The sequence below is a fragment of the Zerene cesonia genome, chromosome 1, assembly GCF_012273895.1.
Source record: "Zerene cesonia ecotype Mississippi chromosome 1, Zerene_cesonia_1.1, whole genome shotgun sequence".
Classification (NCBI taxonomy): Eukaryota; Metazoa; Arthropoda; class Insecta; order Lepidoptera; family Pieridae; genus Zerene; species Zerene cesonia.
Window position 1 is genome coordinate 899,440 of NC_052102.1, and position 20,279 is coordinate 919,718.

Genomic DNA, 20,279 nt, shown 5'->3' on the forward strand with positions numbered 1-20,279 from the left:
ATTCTACTTCAATGTGTGAATTAACTTATTTATTTATAAATAAACTTCTTTGTATATATTTTAAAATGTATCCAAATGAGAATCATTTATCGTTTGGCAGCGCAATTCTAGTAATAAAACAGTTTTTATGTTGTTATCTGATGAAAATCCTCGTGAGAACACTATGGAATATATGTATAAGGTTATTGATTGAATAATGTATAATAACTTGTTGTTAGCTGTAAGTAGCATTTGTACGCAAATTTTATAACACGAAACGAATTTGGAATGTAGTTGTGTATTGATGTGCTTTGGGATAATTACGGCGTAATCTTGCAAACGATCCCCAAATTTTTAATTATTTTCTCTCATGTCTCAGGCTATCCAAGTCAAGTTCAAATTTACAGTCTGTGACAGATTGTCTCGGAGAACGTTATAGTATTAAGTAGTTCAAATGAAAAATAGAGTCTGCGCCACTAAGGTGGGCCTACGGCGAAGTTATTCAGTTAATTCGACCTATCAGAATACTAATTACTGTTATTGAATAAATAGATTATAGGAAAACCGTCGGTTTTGATAATACCAAGTGTTGCAATGGAATGGCATGACATGACATGACATTTGAAAAGAAACAGTCAGCCAAGTTCGTAATTATCCCATTGCGATATAATTACGATATGGTCAAATTATTTAATACCACGCGTTATACTATCTAATATGATTTATTTGTGAAATATTATAATTTTACCATTACTTATATTTTACCTTAATTTAATAATCAAAGAAAGAAAAACACATATATTTCAGCGATAGGCTATAATGCTTAAAATTGAAGATTAATAAAAAGGCATTAAATGTTTTGAATGCAGCTTAAGCTCAGCAACGTTATGACTGGTAAAATAAAAAAAAACATTATTTTATTAATAATCTGGAATTAACTTAATACCGACTTACCTAAATATCGGATAACTTATTTATGAAGAATTGTTTAACTATTGTTTTAGTTAGTAAAATTATAGCCGATATTACATTTTTTAACATTCATATAATTTTAATGTTATTGAGAGTTTTAATAGTTCAATTATAACAGTAATTGTTAATTTGAAGTTAAGTTTATTTAAAATTTTATTTGGAGCCATTAATATCTTATGTACAATACTGATTAAGAGTTTATAATAGTTACTAGCGCAGTTTTGATAGTTTAGTTAAACAGGGCTCAACTATAAACGAATGTTTAGCGTTTTGGATTTTTTACACGCCAGCGTATTTTGTAGGCTTCTGAGGTTGTATATTTTGTACGCATTGTCATAATCTTCCGAAGTATTATGTATGTGATAGGTATTATCAGCTGTTTATGAAATAAAAGTTTTAAATGCATTTATTTGTTTAATTTTTCCGTTATATAGATGAGTTGAGATGTTCGTGCGATACCGCACGTACTCTCTCACGATCAGCCATTTTCAGCAATGTCAATCAAGCAGGCGGAATAAAATTTTATATTACGACGCTTCTAAACTTGCCTCTACCCCTACAAAAGTAACCCATTGACCACTACCAGTGTCCTTATCGTTTTATTCAAAAAAAAAAAAAGGTTTTCGCTTAAAATATCGGGTACCGTTTGACAACACAAAGACAATATCATAAGAACTAGATAGATAGAAATAAATATAATTTTTATGTATTTATTCATGAAGAACACGCGTTCATTTGTGGTTTCTTAGGAGGCATTTACATCGAGGAAAATAAAACACGCATTAAATTATAATTACTTAGACGTGTTAACGTAAACATATTCAATTCTTAAATGAAAACATTTTCTTGAAAACTTATAGAGTACCCATATAAAACATGCCACCCACATAAATATGTCCATTTGAATTGGAAACTCATATTTTGAATGAATATACATTCTACCTATTTCAGCATTAGAGCTGAATGTCAAGTCTTGTGCAGTTTTAACTACAAGGTCGGAGCCTAAAGTCAGGAAACATATTTTTGGTATCAGCTATCCTCTCCATCTACTCCAGGGTTCTGAAGCTAGCGAGGGTGGGAAAGGTCTTGAGGCGCAGCAGCTCCAGCTGGGTCTGCAGCAACACCACGCTAGTGTGGTTGTCTTGCACGTCGCGTATTAGCTTGCTGCGCATCACCAGTGTTTCCATACTGACAGAAATAAAATAAAAGTGTATAGCGTCTAAATAATCTAAATTCCAATTATTTTTAATGTGTTCCAGCGAGCGGGGTATCCGGAGGCTCGTATCCTTTTCCTTTCCGGTTCCTTTCTCTTTTCCCCCTCGCCATTTCTTTCTTTTCCCATACCATTTAATGTCGGCAATCCATTTCTAGAGGTGCAAGGTCTGCAGATGGCCTTACGCCTCTGCAAGTATTCATGGACGGTGGTTGCGCTTACCATCAGGTGACCACCTAGCTCGATTGCTGAAGATGACGTAATTTTTATTTATTTATCTTATTTATTTGTTTATTGGTAATCCAATCAAATAAATCAAAATAATAAAAACATATCTTTGAAAGAAATTCTTTTGTCTAGGTAAGTATATATAAATAATTTACACGAGTCTACATGACCAGAGGCCAATTCTTACCGTTTCTTAAAGATGCGTCGTATACGGATCGGCTCGAGCGGGTCTTCGTGAAGTCGTTTCTCCGAGACCTTCACGTTTAAGCTGACGATCAGTTTCTCTAAGTCCTGCGCTTGCGCCTCTAAAGCGTTGATCTTTATCTACAAATTTATTTGGTTGTAGGAATTTTTTAACACCGTTAGTAGAATACTTCTTCCCCACATCACGTTGGATGTGTCGATATCTAATATTAAAAGCTAGAAATATTGCATTCACAATAATTTAACACGAAAGTAACTATTTTTTTAGCATTTATCGGTCTTCTATTGGTAAATATGGCGTGCGATTTTATCATTTTGCATTAAAGAAACACCGTTGCATTAATTGTACACTCAAAAACCTCATATTCATACCTCTAATTCTTCGACCCTCCTGATGAGCTGTGCAAGCACTTTGTTAACGGAAACTTTAGAAGCTTCCATCTCTTTCTCCATACGCAGGTAGTCCTGTTCGTCCGTGTAGCCCAATTCCTTGTTCTTCAGATATAGTTGCAGTTCTTTTGGTACCTGTACCAAATGATTGCTATGACAATATCATTGTGACATTAAAGTACATAGCATGCTATTTGGAAACATATGATCAAATTTGTACAAATAATTCATTTCACAATTCCGCTGCATGTGTGGCGCGTTCACTTCCAGTAAAACATGTAACTTTTACAGCACACTATTGTGTTACTGTTACTGCTACACCCTGTCCAAGTTCTTATTTTCTATATAGGCGTAGCGTATACGATTTAACTGTTTCTTCCATTTCACCTTGAGCCTCTGGTAAGAGTAGAGCTCCTGCTCCATGTGGCGCAGCTTCATCTTCATCTGCGCGTGTTCCCACTCCTTGGCCAGGATGCCCTTGCGGAAGTCCATCTGTTTTCGCATCATGCGCAGCTTCCAGTCTCCCACTTTCTATGGATTTCAAAGGTTGAGATGATTTATTTTCTGATTTTTTATACCACGTTGGATTATAGGTAAAATGAACAAATGGAAATGATTTGAATTCGGCGAAGAGCAACCTAAAGGAATGTTATAATATAGAAAAAAAATAATCTGAGTAAGTTTGTCCAAGTCAATCTGAATAAGTTTCAATAATAATACTATTTGTCTAAATTTTTCATGGCAGTAGACATCGAATTCACCGCATTACGATTTGTGGTTGTTGAAGCTTTCGGTCGGAAATGTTTTTTTTTCAATAGGTACTTACGATTGTTTTTATAATAAACTAATACAGTTTGTTATAGAACAATTTGCATGAATTTTACCAAAATAAGGTTGTTGATTTGCTCGATGTCCTCTCGCAGGATGAGCGTGGCGTCCTCATAATCCTCCATGTGGCCAGTCGTCACTATTTCTACTTGTCCCGCTGGCAGGACTACCTATTAGGAGTATACGTTATTTAACTAGTGATATTTATAAAACGGTATTATAAAATTGTTATTTGTAAAATTAGGTAATGAAAATATTTGGTATCTGTATACTTCTATTAAATTTATTTATTTATTTAAAGGTACAGAAGGTTTCTGTCATCTGTCATCTCGTTGTCACGTTCCTGCTGGTGAAATCTTTTTTTAAACAGCACGCAATACACCTGGTGGTTCGACCGATGGTAATCAACCACCACCGATCATGAATATTTGCAGAGTTAATGCAATTATGTCGCCAGCTTATAGGACAAAATAATAGTTGGGGATATTGGGGATTCGAGCATCTACAGAATATCTTGCCGGCTCTTCTCCGTAGATAGTAACAGCTTTTCAAATCGGTCGTAAATGTTTGTTTTTATTATGTTATGAAGAATTTAGAGAAAGAAGCTCCTAGAAGAGTTACTGAATACGAGACATTATGGAGCATATAATAAATATTTGATTGAAGACTGGAATAAAGGAATGATGTGGGAAGAGCGAGGGAGCGAGGGGAGCACCTGCAGCGTCTTGTTCCTGGCGGCGAACTCGACGGTCTCCCTGTGGTGGCGCACGGCGTCCGCGAGCCGCGCCAGGCGCGCGCGCCGCGCCTGCCCGGCGCCGCGCCACGCGCCGCCCGCGCTCTCCACGTACCCCATCTCTTGGCACACGCCGCGCATCTGCCACGTGCCGAACAATGAACATTACGTTTGGAACCATCTACCTACTGGCACTTGGCCAACATGGGGCCTGAACCCTCTCAGGAGACCCATGTCCCTGCAGTGAGAAGATAGCTGCAGCATATCGGCTCTTGATTATAACGTATAGAACAATAGAAATACAAAACCTAGATAGGAGTATAAGTAGACGAAGAAATAGATAAGGAAATAATAAATTATTTTAATTTCACATACACATAGTGACTACATGTAGAGTAAATACAATAATATACATATAAAACGTAAGAAGCGAAGCTCCTGGATAAAATCAAGAAATATATTACCCGTATTTCATTCTCGATCTTAACGCGCCGCAATTTGCACATGGTGGCCCACAGCCCTTCGTCCATGACGGGCGGCATGTTGCTGATTTGATCTAGTTGTTCCACACTGTATAATGATTGATATCGGTTACGAATGCTAATTTATTGGTATCATTGAATTTAAAAAAATCAACTTTTCAGTAGCTGCTTTGGTTAGGATAAAAATTTTTTTCCGAAAGAGAGAGAAAGAGAGAATGTAACATATACAATATCTAGTAGCTCTGACTTAAAATGGAAAGTCGTGGGTTTGAGAGCAAGCAAGCGAGCGAGCAGGAATTACATCACCACTACTCGAAATGGCGCAGAAAAACATCGTGGAGAAACTTCATGTCCAAAGATCGAAAGTACGTCGACATGCGACATCTGCCAACCCGCACTTGACCAACGCGGTGGACTATGGCCTGAACCTTCGTGGCAGGTTTCTGTTCCTGCAGTGGGAGCATACATAAGCACCAAGTCACCCCTTGAAGAAGTCCGAGCAGTCGGCGTGCAGCAGCGGCGGGCGCACGCCGCTGAGCACGGCGCCCGCCAGCTCGTACAGCACGGCCGGCGTCATGCTCGCGCGCTGGTGCCACTTGGGGCGCTTCCTGGTGGCGCGGTGCCCAGTATAGTGGCAATCATTGCGGAATATTGACAGTTCATTGGTAAAAAGTGCTATTTTTTACGTATAAATCGATTCTATGTTATAATCCAATATTTAAATTATGAAATGTAAACAGCAAATTGTAACAGTAAAATGCAAAAGTATTTATTATTTTAAATAAAAAAATTAAACAGTAACTTGAAAACTGAAGTTTATGAACTGCATATTGTAAAATTATATTATGTAACTTTTAGGATTAAACAAATAACACAAAATCAATTGCACCCATGTAGGTTACAAGGGTTCTTTTGATTTTAATTGAAATATGTGCAAAACAGCTGGTTCTAGACATAATATTGTGATGTCCTTACAAATAATCTCAAAGAAAATGTGTTAGTGTTATTCAAAATAAAAGGAGAAGTTGATTTACTATCTTGAAACAACATATAAAAAAAAATGAAATCACATTAAGCCCAACCCAATGTCCCTTACTTGAAAAATTTATAGCACTGGTCCACAATAATGGGTGACAGATCAGCAAAGTGATTTTTGAAAGTCTTGTCCAAATGCCTGTCCTTTTGCGATAGACTCTCGTACGTGGCTTGACAGTCTTCGCTCTCTTGCTGGATCATGTGCAACTCTTGTTGAAGAGCCTCCAATTCTGCTTCTGTCTTGCTTATATCATTTCTGAAAAGACATATTAAATTTAAAGCTATAGATGGCTAGTATAAGCCAAGATAGAAGCATTATGTGTCTGAATCTTAATTTTTTTGAAAGTTTCGTGAAGTTCTTAAACGAAGGTTTTAAAGACATAATGATATTTTCACCTCATTTCCTCTAATTTTTCAGCCATTTCCGTTCGATCCAAATTTATCCTCCGCAGGCGCATCAAGTTAAGATTTTCTTGACCGATAACAGAATCGACTCGAAGTTTCGTTAACCACATTTCTTTCACCTGAATCAGTATAAGAAATTTCAATGAACAAATACCAACATTATAACTAGTTTTAACTCATGACTTCAATCTGTAAGATTCTTTCTGATATCCATATTACAATCTGTCTGTGTAGGGCAAATTTCATTAAGTTCAGGTAGGCCATCCATCCAATCGTTCAACATAATATTCTTAAGGATTAAAATTGTTTCTATTATAATCCTTAATTATTTCTTTTTTATATATCGAATAGAATAAAATTTCTCACCTTTTGGTTAAATTTAACAATGCCCTCATTCAGTACTTGTGAAAGCTTAGCGTATTCAGCGTGCAACATCTTTCTATACTTTTCGCGTTCCTCATTTCTAAACGCTACCTTTGCTTCATAATCAAAAACAAGGCGCAGGTCATCTTCATTGAAATGTTCCGGGTCTTTGTCAAGCTGGAAACATTTGAAAATATAAATAATTTTAAATACATTAAAACTTATATTAACTTCATCTTCGTTGTATTAAGAGAAGAAAATCTTACCATACACTGAGGCATTGGTATAGGTTTTTTGATCTCTTCATGCCACAGTTTTTCAAGAACACCATCCATCATTTCTATGAGAGCACGCTCACGAAAATCATCTTTTGGTCCGGGGTCTGGAGGCGGAATCACTATTTGGCTTGGGCTTATATATGGTTCAATGCTACACTGTAAACAATGAATAAACATTAAACAGTCGGTTTAAGCGCTTGCTGGTTATCTTCCGCAAAATTTCACACATTATTAACGGACGGATAAGTTCAAGAGAGAAGCTGGGTTAGTGTCGTAAGACACAGTAAAATATAACAGGGAATATCACTTTAAGAAAATGTAGGTACCTCTTCTGGTTCTACTTTTATCAACTTATTCGGTTGTTCTTCTTGTCTCCATTCAGGATCTTGAATTAGTATCGTTAAATGATGGAAACTGCCACGAAGGTCCGATAACTTGTTCAGTTCTGGAACGGTCACTTTAATGTTATAGAACATTGTTTGCAACCCACTTGAATCAAATAATTTCCTTTGTTTTATGACTATTCAAAATCCTTCCTACTAATATTATAAATGCGAAAGTTTGTAAGGATGTGTGTGAGTTTGTTGCTGTTTCACGTAAAAACTACTGATCCGATTGCAATGAAATTTGGTACGTAAACAGCTGGACAACTGGAATAACATATAGACAAATTTCTATCCCGATATTCTTACGGGATACGGACTTACGCGGGTGAAAACGCCGGGTGCAGCTAGTCGTTCATAAAAGGGATTGCTTTTAATTTTGAAAGTTATTACCATCTATGATAAAGCGCAGTCTCGCGTTCCTCTCTTCGACGAGGCCAACTTCGCGTTTCTTCTGATTCATCATATCATCGAATTGCTTGTTGAACCACAGCCGCATGTTTTGCACGTTCAACTAAAAAAATCAACAAACTTATACTTTTAACTATAAGGTATTTCAACGCCACCACCAAGCTAGTGATTTTTTCTGTGTTATTACGAAACGATTACTTCTTTTTTTGTAAAAAACGAAACAATTTTGGCCTAGTACAGTAATTCTACCATCACATTTGTCTTTTAATCAGTTCGCGTCACGTTAACGATCATCGAATATACGTGTCTCCTATTCTAACAAAATTCTAAGTAAACGTTCACCTTGACGATATGCTGCAACCAGTTCATTTGGAGGAAACTATACGCCACAGTCTGGGGTATCATGAACGTGGGTATTTCCACAAACAGGTGCGCATTAGACCCTGCGAGCACATACGGGGAACCTCCTAGTGACTCTTCCGATACTAGTGCATCAGCTATCATCTGACTCTCCATGCTCTTGTGAGCGGACTTCATTGATATCACCGATTCGGGGCCGGCTCTGGAGAGTAGATAAATAATATATTTGTGACTAATTAAAAGTGATATTTTGTATGGGACATTCATAGAATAAAGTGGGATTAAATGAACTATACATTGTAACATTTTGAATGTGTCGAATGAGAACATACAATTTAATATGTATTACTGCACTTTATTTTTAAGACAATACCATTACAATGCATAACTTATGATCATTGCTAGAAAAAATCCGGTAAAGAAGTTTTGGGAATAGCAAAAGTTGTATGATGAAGCTACGAAAAGCTCCCAGAGTACAAAAATATTCGAGTTCATAAACATGCTACATATTATGTACGGATCAGCATTACGGTATAGAAACATCCTCAACGCTGGGTTTCTCCACGTATTCCTCCCACGGACGAAACAAATCGGTGTCGTTATCCATTTCCACACCTCTGAGTGCTTCTACCTGTTGCAGTTCTGGCCAATTGTCTCTCTGTGTTGGTAGCACTGCGTAGTTTTCCACCTGTTACGTCATTGTGAAAAAACAACGATAATTATATTAGTTATTGATAATTATACGTTTGATATTCAAATTGAATGAAGTTAGCTTGTTGCCAGTACTTTATCCTATTCAAAATCTTCAAAAAATATCTCATTACCTGATAATGGCTGAATATAGCGAACAATTTGACTCGCGGAGTGAGCATAGTGTCCCAGCAGTTGGCCTTAATCCACGCGGTCACTTTGTCCTGAGCCCGGATACGCGCTTCGGTGTCCAATCTGATTTGTTCTCGCTCTTTCTCTGCCTGGGTTATGTAATTTTTATAGATATAGTATTTTCTTATGTTTGATTTTAGGCGAGTATTATACATTTAGAAATTAAAAACTTTTGAACGGATTTAAAACGCGATTTATTCATTATATTATTACATACAACAATTTTTGTATGACCTTCAAGACATATAACATCTCAGTCTCCCCGAGACCACGCTCGCTGTAAAGTGTTCGAAACGTCGGGTTAATAATATAATGAATAAAACGCGTTTAAAATCCGTTAAAAAGTTTTTAATTTCTAAATTTTATAGATATGTATATTTGAGTGTCCAACATACAATGATTTTCATCAATTTAAATGTATTCACAATGGATCTTGATGATTGAATCGTCATCTTATTTTTCATTTTCACGACAATGGTTTAAAGTTTATGCGTCGTATCTTGAGCCAAGAGCAATTATATTTTAGATAGATTTATTTATGAATCACGCTTACATAACGAGATTTTTTATTTAAATACAAAGTCATAGCATACGTATAGCATCTGTGACTTGTACCCTTCACTTCATTAAATTCTCCATATTTGTCCACTACCCTTAAAGGCATACCTGCTTCAGTCTCTCCTTCTTATTCTCTAGATGCAAGTTGAACTCCGACAATGACAGCTGGTGCAATGGTATTTCCGCTATATTTTCCTCTAATAAAGCCACCACTCGAGACTGAACCGACTCGAAGGACCTGACCACCTCCTCGCGCTGTTTCTTGTAATCCATCGCTTCTTCACGAACTTTCTTGTCCTCTTGCAGGTCTAGGTAGTTTTCTGTGTATGACGTTTTTAAGTTTAAAAAAATTGATCGTGTTTTAATCATTATAATATACATCATGATATATGCAATGATTGAGGATATAAAAGATGCCTTACTGCACCATTAAATTAAAATTGAAATGGTACTAATTAATGGTACTAATATTAAATAGACAGAGAAGTAAAATAAGTAGACACGGTTTTCAGTCAGACTATCAATTTATTGAATCACTATATCTCTATGTATCCTATTTACCAACTAAACGTGATAAGTAGAAACTCTTACTATCTCTCTCCCCAATGATAGTGATAGTATTAAGGGCCTCTTCAAACAGATCCAAAGCTGGTGGTTCATGGTGCAGCTCGGTCTGCAAGTCCACTCGCAGGCCATGCAAGTACTGCACCACAACTGTGCCGTTACCAGCAAGGTGCGCTATGTACGTGTTGTGGGCGTCTATGATCGCCTCCCGTATGCCGCTCTCGTAGCGGTGGGTGGCCGATAGCTTTAGTTCTACGGGGGTTAGTGTGTTTATTGTATTATACAGATTGTGTTTTGTTCTGGTAAGGGAGTGGACAGGGAGTGGAGATATATTGATTTTAAATATTCTTTCCTTATTCAAGTTTGTGTTTTTTTGACTAATGTTTTACATGTTTGTTGAAGTAGAGTGGATCAATAAAAAATCTTACATTGAAAAATAGAGTTGTGTACTGGGTGAGTCACAATTGAACAGCTTTTGAGATATATTTTAATAGGATTCAAATTAAAGCCAGATTCATTTGGGTGTGTTAATTAATGACAACATTTCGAACTGAGTTATTATTGTGAATTAAATGACTATTTTACCTTACCGTATTCTTGAGGTCCATGCGCCTGTCGTATCACAACAGTCCCATCATACCCAAAAGTGAGAAGAGCTCCCGAGTTAAAGAATCCATCATAATACTTGAGTTCATGGCCAGTTTCTATTATGGGCGCCATTTTCACGGATACTGTTACTCCTTTCTACAAAAAGACATCCGGGTCACAATTTTTTTTCCAAAATAATGTTTGGTATTGGAAATCTTAGTAATTTTTAATTTAATAATATATTTTATTACTTTGTAATCGTCTAGAGTTTTATGAATTTTTTAAAATTAATTAATATGCACGTAAAAAAACCTAAACCTTAAACTACTTAAAAATACAAGTCTCACCTCCCCCGACAGTTTCAGCACGTGAGCTTTCGTGGACAAATGCGGTATGGCTACCGCCATGTCCTTCCCGCTGAGCGGCAGCAGGCGCGAGTACGGGCCGGCCATCTTGCCCGCGAATTTATTGTCCTTGCCCGAGTCTGCGTTTATGCAGATTATGCGCTCACCTAAAAGGTTATTCTTTATATTCAATTTTAATCAATTATAGGTTTGTGGTTTTGATAATTTAAGATTCTGAATATTTAGTGTGTGATAATTGAGCACAGCTCGTGCTAAGTAGAATGGCTGAAGATAATTAAGTTGAAATTGAACTTTCGAGATTGCGTAACTTTAATTTTAACTGCATCTTTGTACCTACCCTTGAAAATTCTTTAAGGTTTTGTTTGAAACCAATTTCCTTTAGATAGAAAGTTCAGAGTTAGCGACAAAAATATTGGGATATACATATTATTTAATACAGATTTCATAATATAATTTCCTACCAATAGGATATTTATCAGAGAATAGCACCAGGCTGAACGCCCGCATCGCCTCTCCAACTTGCATGAGGAAACAGTCCGCCAACCCACGACCCAGTTCCGTGTAACGGACAAGGGTTAGCTTGTAATCTTCGGATAACTGAAAGCATGTATTTTTTTTTAGTAACAGATACTATAAAGCATATGATAGACCACGACCAGTTGGTAAAAACACAAATCTTTAATTTGATGATAAATGAGCTGGAAAATTAAATGATTTAATAAACGACAATAATTATTCTGTATTATCTTAGAGCTGAGAGAGCAAAGTAATACTATGAAGAGCGTCGGCTTTATGATTATGATCTAAACATTTAATAAGAAGCTGGGGAGTATTGTTAATGAGAAAGTGATAAACCGATCATGAAAAATCTTTTGCAAGGTAAAAGAGAGTCAGAAAGACATTAAATTACATAAACATATACTAGTTAAATTTTGATCACCTTATAAATAAATATATGGCCAGCCGACATAGCAGCAGCCACCAACTCTCTTCCACCAGGGGAGAACACAACCTTGGATACGATCTGGTGTGTCAGGCACACGCTGCCGACCTTCCGAAGGTCTGGTGGGAGGAATTGGTACAGCGCCATGCCGTAGTTGTGGCCAACTTCCCCGAAAATAATGAGGAGTGGATCCACCGGACTCGCTTGGAAGGATATATCATTGCCTTCCACATATTTTACTAGAACCTTGGTGACAATTAAATTATGTTGTAATGGATTTTTATGTAAAGGGCATGTAACAAGGTGAACTTTTAAAATGTATTGATCGGTGATGAAGAGAATAAATTAATTGCTAGAATATTTCAATTGAGGAATAGTTAAAAGAAATTTTTTGTACACATGTATTTTTAAATACATGTACACGCAGTATTATGATAGTTATCACACATCTTAATGGTTATGTCTCTACGGTAGACATCAGATTAAAGGTTGGAGCTAACTCACGTTACCCGTGAGGTAACAATTTATATATTTTATTATTCGTTGTATGTAAATAAATAATCTAACAATTGTTTGAAGTTTTAAAATTATGCAAGTCCCGGTAGTCATTTATAGTCATTGAAATAATATAAACTGTCCTGTCTGTTGAGCTGGATCAAACTGCACATGGTATGCAAATTTGATTAAAATCGACTTGGTATTTTAGGAGTCCATCGCGGACAAACTATGTATAATATGTAGTTTAAGTATATATATTAAGATTTGAAGCTATTACCAGCTTTGCAGTAAACACTTCATAAATACAGAGCACGCCATCCTTGTTCATGGTAGCGATATGATTGTAATCGGGTGCTATGAGCTGAATTTTTATGATGTTTCTGAAATCAGTCATTTAAGATTCAGTGATGTTATTGGAGATGTGCACTTTGTTTAAAAATAGGTAAAATTTAATATTTACCTATAAACATATTTCTACCATGGTAAATTGAGTTTTTGGGTAGCTAGTCGTGTAAGTTCAATAAAAACTATTGCGCAAAAAATAAGTGAATTTTGATAAGATTAAATAAATTAGTGTAAACTCTTACTAAATTAGACCACAATTTTTCCTTTATTCATACATAAAATTAAAAGAACCAGCTACATTTGAGAAAAACACCGCATTTCAAGCTATACCTTTGCTTAAAGCTAAACAGCTTGACATCGAGCCTCTCGTCCCCGTCCCCCGCGAGGCGGAACACGAACCCGCGCTCGGTCCACATGACGGCGAGGTCCGCCGCCGCGTTCGACACAAGCCGCTCCACTACGTCGATGGGCGTGTACTGCCAGGTAATGTGCCAGTGCGTTTCCGATTTCTTCAAATACTAGGAAGTGAATGTGTTCTTTATGAAATACTAGCCGTGTTCCGCGGATATAAGGTTACCCACGGAGTACCTGATGCCATATATAGCCTAAGGCCTTCGTACATTAATGGGCTATCAAACTCTGAAAGAATTACAAATCCGACCCGTAATTCCCGAGCTAGAGAAAGAAGCTCTTCAGATCTTATAATAATAAATTGTTGTTATATGGGGTCGTCTTTTTCATTAGAATTGCTAAACTACGTTGCTGATCTGATTAATTCAAATTATATGTGTCATTACTGTGCAATAGACTATTTAATGAATTTAAACAATATGGATCATAGCTATTGCAGAACTAAGTGCTTCTGATGCGATTTCTTCCGTTCGACCAATCCCCCAGGACCAGGACAGTACCAGTATCATGAATACAGTACATCTTTTCATATGTGATGCGTGGTATTGAGCGGTGTTTGTTTGAATAAGAAAATTGTATTTCATCCATCTAGCGACACATTTATTATATAAAAATGGCGTAAGCACAGATAACTAGTTAAAAATAAAAGCTGAAAACACCATTAAGAACACAATCATAGACAGAAGAAAAAAAATACAAAACAATACCAATAATATTATTTAATGTCTTTCACTAAGAGGGAACTTACCCGAAGATGTTTATCAGGACCGTAGATAAGTATTCCGTGGCCAAATGTGCACATGCAAGGTTTTCTAGATCCTTTAAGATCGCCGGACCAATCTAGGTTTGTGACCATTGCGATGCCGTCAGAGAGAAGCTAAAATATAATATCGTATGTATAATCTATGTATATTATAATTTATGCAATTATAAATACATGATGAACATGTTACGAATGAATACCTTCATAGAAATTCAAATTTAAATGAGACCACACGGTAGGCACTAGCTTTCAAATAAGAAAAGAATCATCAAAAGCGGTTCACCTAGTGAAAAGTCGTGAGTAAAGAAACTAAAATAAAACGCAGTCGAATTTAGGCCTCCTTTTTTTGGAAGGCAGTTAAAAATCGATACAAGACTACATTCAAAAACCAAAACAAAAATGCACATTGCAGCCCTACCCTCACAATAGACCAACAAAAATCCATATAATACTATGCTAATATGTATGACATAAACCCTCAAACCCTCACACAAAAGACACATCTACCCTCAAACCCACTCACGCTATACAGATTGGCCCTGCCGTCGATAGCGTACAGCTGCCCCTCGGTGCTCCAGCAGACGCCCACGAGCGCGGGCTCCGCGACCTCCCAGCCGCTGGTCGGGGGCTTGGTGCGCCGCAGCACCATGCAGCGCTTGTAGCACTGCGCCACCTCCCACACCGTGAGCCCTTCCCCCCAACACTCGCACACGAGCATGTGGGACCGACTCGCCCTGGGGCAATTCATCGTTTCAGGAGGACAGTAAGGTTTACATAGTAACTATTTGGTAATCTGTGGTATGGTATCTATTAATGGGTTAGGTTAGAAACGTTGAAAATAAATGACTATACTTAAAATATATTCCACTTCGAGAATATAACAAGATTTCTGTTATAATTAGGACTTTTCTTAGGACAGTAAATAAGATATTATATACAAAATACTTAAAAAAAACAGGTATACTTTTAAAAAGAGAAATGACCAATCGTGATTTACTTTTAAAATTACTGACATGTAAATCTGCTGGCGTCTCACCACCCCCGTGGGTACGTTGATGAGTCGCTGATGAGTTCTCCAGCTCCAGACGGTCAGGATGTAGTTGGGGAAGCCGCTGAAGCCGGCTACCAGGTCGCACTCCATCATACAAAGACCCTTATAGCGGTTTACGTCTGTATCTGTAATATATTTTATTTTGATTCCAATTTTATTATGAGTGGCCATTGATCCTAGATCCTTGACTGATCTAAATATATACGATGAAGCATGCAAAGACGGAAAAGATTATTTGTATTGAAAGCATTGAAGAGCGCGAGCGACGCCTCAGGCATAAGCTAGTATTAATTCAACCTGATGTTTATTAGCATATGACGAAATGAATATCAATCCCATGATTTACTTACCTTTAAGTTCTGCTAATATATGAAATGACGGATATTGAAGGATGAAAATTCGTGGATTTTTCACTTTTTCCGCAAACGTAAATATATTTGATCTGTGTCCTAAAATAAAAGATAGTATTTAGAAATTAAAAACTTTTTAACGGATTTAAAAACGCGATTTATTCATTATATTATCAACCCGACGTTTCGAACACTTTACAGCGACTCGAGTTTAAAATCCGTTAAAAAGTTTTAAATTTCTAAATGTATAATACTCGCGTAAAATCAAATACAAGAAAATACTAAAAGATAGTAGTTACATAATTTAATTTATTCAAGTAGCCTATAATTATTAGTCAGACTTTAGTTTTTGGGTTTCAGTGAAACGAGTTAAATATGTGCGTAGGTATATTGTAACCCCTATAACACAGAAAGAAGCCCCCGCAAGAAATTTGGGAATCCTTTATAGAGTGAGTGAGAGTGATGTTCTGATGTGAAATAGTATAGGTTAAATAAAAATAAATAAGTTGTAAATAAAATAGGAAGCACATATAAAACTGTAGTATAGTAACATTTCTATTATACTACGCCCATGATATTAGGCGCAATTGCGTCGTAATTTTAATGCTATCTATAATAATCCTACTAATATAAATGCAAAAGTTTGTAAGGATGTGTGTGTGTTTGGTGCTCTTTCACGCAAAAACTGCTGATCCGATTACAATGAAATTTGGTACGTAGATAGCTGGACAACTGGAATAACATATAGGCAATTTTTAATCCCGATATTCCTACGGGATACGTTGTTACGCGGGTGATACCGCGGGGCGCAGTTAGTGATTCTATACTAATACTAGTACTTATGAAATATCAACTTCATGCATATATATCTTTACCAGCTATGACATCCACTCCGTCACCTTTCTCTTGATTATTTGCTACGTAAACGAACTCTCCTTGCGTTTTGAAATTAAAAAATATAATGTTAACATCATGCGCCACCGCAAACACTTCGTGGCCAACGAAAGTCATGAAATCTAAGCGTTGTGGTATTGCCCATCTAGAAACACGGTGATGGAAATTATAATATTCATTGTGAAATATAGAAAATATGTGAAATATAAGATTTATTTACGTATCATATTTAGGAAAAATTATTCAGTTCTATGCACAATATGTATTCATACTATACATAATTATACCTTGGCTTGGGTTTTAATTCCAGATTTCCTTCACTATCAGAGTCTCCAAGACCATCCTCCACCATGATGTAAATACTTTAGCGTTTATGATTAATAAAAATATTTTAATTAATTAACAGGCATTTCATAAAAACCGTTTAAGCGTTAATATCAACTAAAATTAAATTAATTAATTAATCTATAATTTTTTTTTTGTTGCTAAGCAAATAACATTAGATCACAGATCATATACCAGTACATACAATGCTATAATCTCTTATATTATAAATTAATTTATTCGTTGTAAAACATTGCCAATATCAAACAAAACTACATCAATGTTATAAATTTTATCACCCTATAAATTATTATTCACATGATATATGACAAGTTTTAGCGCGCATTTTTAAACATATTTAACTTACTGTAGCTTACATTTTCGGTTATTATCAACGTTATAATATGAATATATTTTGTGTCTTTCAAATAATTTAACAATCATAAGAAATTAATTGAATGGGGGAGTAAGACAGAGCTCCGGAAAGTAATAAATTTTTATTGAATGCGTCAATTTAAATGTCAAAATGATATGTTAACTGTCAGTTCTAGGTTGTCACTTGTCATTTGTCAAAAGTAAGAATTATGATGGCCGATGGGGAACGATGGGAAGTAATCAGTAAACGAAATATAAATTAGCGAAGAAAATATTGATGTGAAGAGAAATGTTTTCCTCTAATAATTCTGTGTTTATTTCCTATACTGTTTTAAAATGAAAACAAATTAGTGAAGCAACGCTATCAACATGTAAGTTCAACTAATTGCGTTTTTATTAACGATGTTTATCAAATTTGTGACACAAAGGGCTTGTTATTGTATTGAATATAATGCTTTTCATGTTTGTAGGGAAAACTTTACCGGGTCATTCGATCCGGTAGCAGAAAGATGGAATGCAACTATAGATTTCGGCAAGATTACCATGGACAGGAACTTTGCCCTTTTGATTGTATCCCTAATATCAAGTGTACTATGGGTAGTTTATATAACTTACTACAACAGCCGAGTTCTGGGATTCATATTAACGAGGTTGATCAATAGATTTTACTTTCAAGACGAAAATTTCAAAATTGGTAAGTTTCATTCCTAATTAGTCTTAATGGTGAAGTCAAATTATCTCTAGAATGTAAAAATCAATGTCAAGGATAAAGGTGAGTAAACGAGCGTTAGAGTAATTTGACAATTTGTTAGAAGCTATGTGAATATTATTATTCAAGTAAAAAAAAAGGTCATAAGTTAAATCTTGATCATTACAGATTTTTTTTTGATGTCTCGCTTATCTTAACTACACAACATCCTGAGATTTTAATATTTGCTGCTATAGCTTTTCTTTTAAAAGTATTTATTTTTATTCAAATGATATTTAAAAGAAAATAAATAAAAATTATAACTAGCTTTTATAAGGGTACAAAGTATAAAATTTTCAAAACCTATTAATATCATTAAATATTTTAAATATCGTTAATGGTATTTATGAAACATGTAGTATATTTCTTTCATCATTTTACTTCCACATATAAACCTCTTATATACATTTAATTATTTTTTTGATAAGATATGATATCTTGACACTTATTTTAGTTACCTATTAATATTAGAGATTACCAGTCTAGATGCAGTCATCACTTTATATGGAATATTTTTTTAGGATACCTTAAATTGAACAGAGTATAGCATTGGGTCTTACATTTATTGTTTAAGAGATTCCACTTATAAACATTTAAAAACTATAAAAATAACTTATTTAAAGTAATTACTGTATTAAGTTGATAAGATTAAAATCTATGTTGAATTATTTCTTTGATCAATATCCAAATGAAGAGGAAGCCATAGGAATTGCGGCTTAAGTTTAAAGTTTATTGATCAATATTTTATTTATAACACAAAGCATTATCATTCAATCATTTTTAATCAATGTTTATGAAAGGCTAGGCTTGTATGTGGTAGTAGAGCATGATTTGGCACGAAATGGGCCACCGGGGAAGTACCACACCCGCACGGAAGATGGGTGTGAAATAGCATTCTGCTGTGTTTAGTTCGGTGAGTGGGGGAGCTGGAGGTCCATATCCCTTTCCTTACCCTTCCCATTCCTTTCCTTTATTCCTCTCAACAATTATTTCTTAATCCCTTCCCAATTTAAAGTCGGCAATACATATGTAGATGCATAAGGTCTGTAAAGGACCTTATACCTCTCCAAATGTTCATGGGTGGTTGTAGAGTCTTACCATCAGGCATCCCACCAGCTCCATTGCCGACTGTGACAAAAAAATATATTTATTAAGCTCATAGAGTTAGTATAAGGCTCCATGTACTGTTTATATATTGTAGGGGAGCCCAAGAGTGGAATTTGGGATTAACTTGAGTGTGTCAGATTAATATAATAGAAGGGGCCTTACCTAGTGCTTAGTACCTCCAGATAGTATGAGTAGTTTATATTAGTGCATATATACACTCAGAAAAGTGCAGAAAATTAAAAATATTTTATATTGATAATCCTTTACACTCAAATCATTAGATTAGTGATATTTTGGCTTCTTATGTTGTGTCCTTCATATCTGTATGTGGCACTCTCAAGTAAAATTTTTTTTGTACCCGTTATAGCCATGAAATTATCATCTAAATTATTATTTTATGTATTTACTTATTTCAGTGAAATGCTAGAACATTTAAAATATCAAAATCTAACATGCTTGAGTATTTTCATAGCCCTGTTTTTTTATAGTAATAAAAAATAAAATAATAAACAGAAGACATTTCTTACCACAATATGCTTTTCATGCTTGGCCACCCCTTCCATGAGTAATATTCTTCTAAAGTATAGTTTATTTGTTGTCGGCATATGTTAGTGCAAAAGACGCAGTTTTAATTCCTGCTGCATGATTAAATTTATTTTATTGTTTTGTTTTGGTGAAACACAGAAAGTACAGTCGGTTTTTGAAGTACGCTATTGGATAAAACAATCCAATAGATTACAAAAAACTACAGATTGTATAATTTTGTGAACATTAATAATTTAATTGTTTAAACAGTCCAGACAATGAAACTAAGTAAACCTTACCATTCTAAAAATATGAAAATGACATTGTTAAGATCTCATGCTTTTTTTATTATAATATATACTCATCAAAGTTATTTACGTACTGGGTGAACTTGACAAAACAATATTTTTCCTCCAATAAAGATTTTATTTCAGTGTAAAATTATGGCAACAAATACTCATGAATTTTGCTATTTCAGGTTCTTTTACTCTTAATGCTCTCTCTGGTAAAATAATGTTTCGGGATATTGTTTACATTAATTACGACTACACTCTGAGAATTCAAGATGGTTACCTAATATTTAGGTGGTGGCGTTCATATGTACCTAAAGATGTTTCTGAAGGTGAGATTATATCTATGCTGTATTATTTTTAATATAGTTTGCTTGTCAACATAATGTTTTACTGCTGCCTGCGAATATAATATTACATGAAATGTATGAAAT

At 35.3% G+C, this 20,279-nt stretch overlaps 2 protein-coding genes across 2 annotated transcripts in view; one reads left to right on the forward strand and one right to left on the reverse strand.

The window, feature by feature from the left end:
- Nucleotides 1–1,760: 1,760 nt before the first annotated feature.
- Nucleotides 1,761–16,828, reverse strand: LOC119829383 (cilia- and flagella-associated protein 43). Its single transcript, XM_038351894.1, has 31 exons — nucleotides 16,764–16,828; nucleotides 16,482–16,621; nucleotides 15,583–15,681; nucleotides 15,195–15,357; nucleotides 14,705–14,915; nucleotides 14,167–14,295; nucleotides 13,338–13,525; nucleotides 12,940–13,042; nucleotides 12,162–12,410; nucleotides 11,683–11,818; nucleotides 11,204–11,367; nucleotides 10,859–11,012; nucleotides 10,296–10,520; nucleotides 9,813–10,024; nucleotides 9,089–9,235; nucleotides 8,795–8,952; nucleotides 8,247–8,466; nucleotides 7,887–8,007; nucleotides 7,437–7,555; nucleotides 7,099–7,266; nucleotides 6,836–7,009; nucleotides 6,461–6,588; nucleotides 6,126–6,320; nucleotides 5,512–5,637; nucleotides 5,012–5,117; nucleotides 4,530–4,688; nucleotides 3,871–3,984; nucleotides 3,374–3,517; nucleotides 2,969–3,121; nucleotides 2,580–2,716; nucleotides 1,761–2,139 (listed from the first exon to the last, which is right to left on the reverse strand). Exons 1-31 carry the CDS (start codon nucleotides 16,826–16,828, stop codon nucleotides 1,998–2,000), a joined length of 4,749 nt encoding a protein of 1,582 aa, XP_038207822.1. The 3' UTR covers nucleotides 1,761–1,997.
- Nucleotides 16,829–17,387: 559 nt separating this feature from the next.
- LOC119829464 (transmembrane protein KIAA1109) overlaps nucleotides 17,388–20,279 on the forward strand; it is a 39,808-nt gene continuing 36,916 nt past the window's right edge. The window contains exons 1-3 of the mRNA XM_038352019.1: nucleotides 17,388–17,546; nucleotides 17,646–17,869; nucleotides 20,034–20,177. Of these exons, the coding sequence (XP_038207947.1) occupies nucleotides 17,545–17,546; nucleotides 17,646–17,869; nucleotides 20,034–20,177 (370 nt within the window). The 5' untranslated portion in view covers nucleotides 17,388–17,544. The remainder of the gene's footprint in view (nucleotides 17,547–17,645; nucleotides 17,870–20,033; nucleotides 20,178–20,279) is intronic.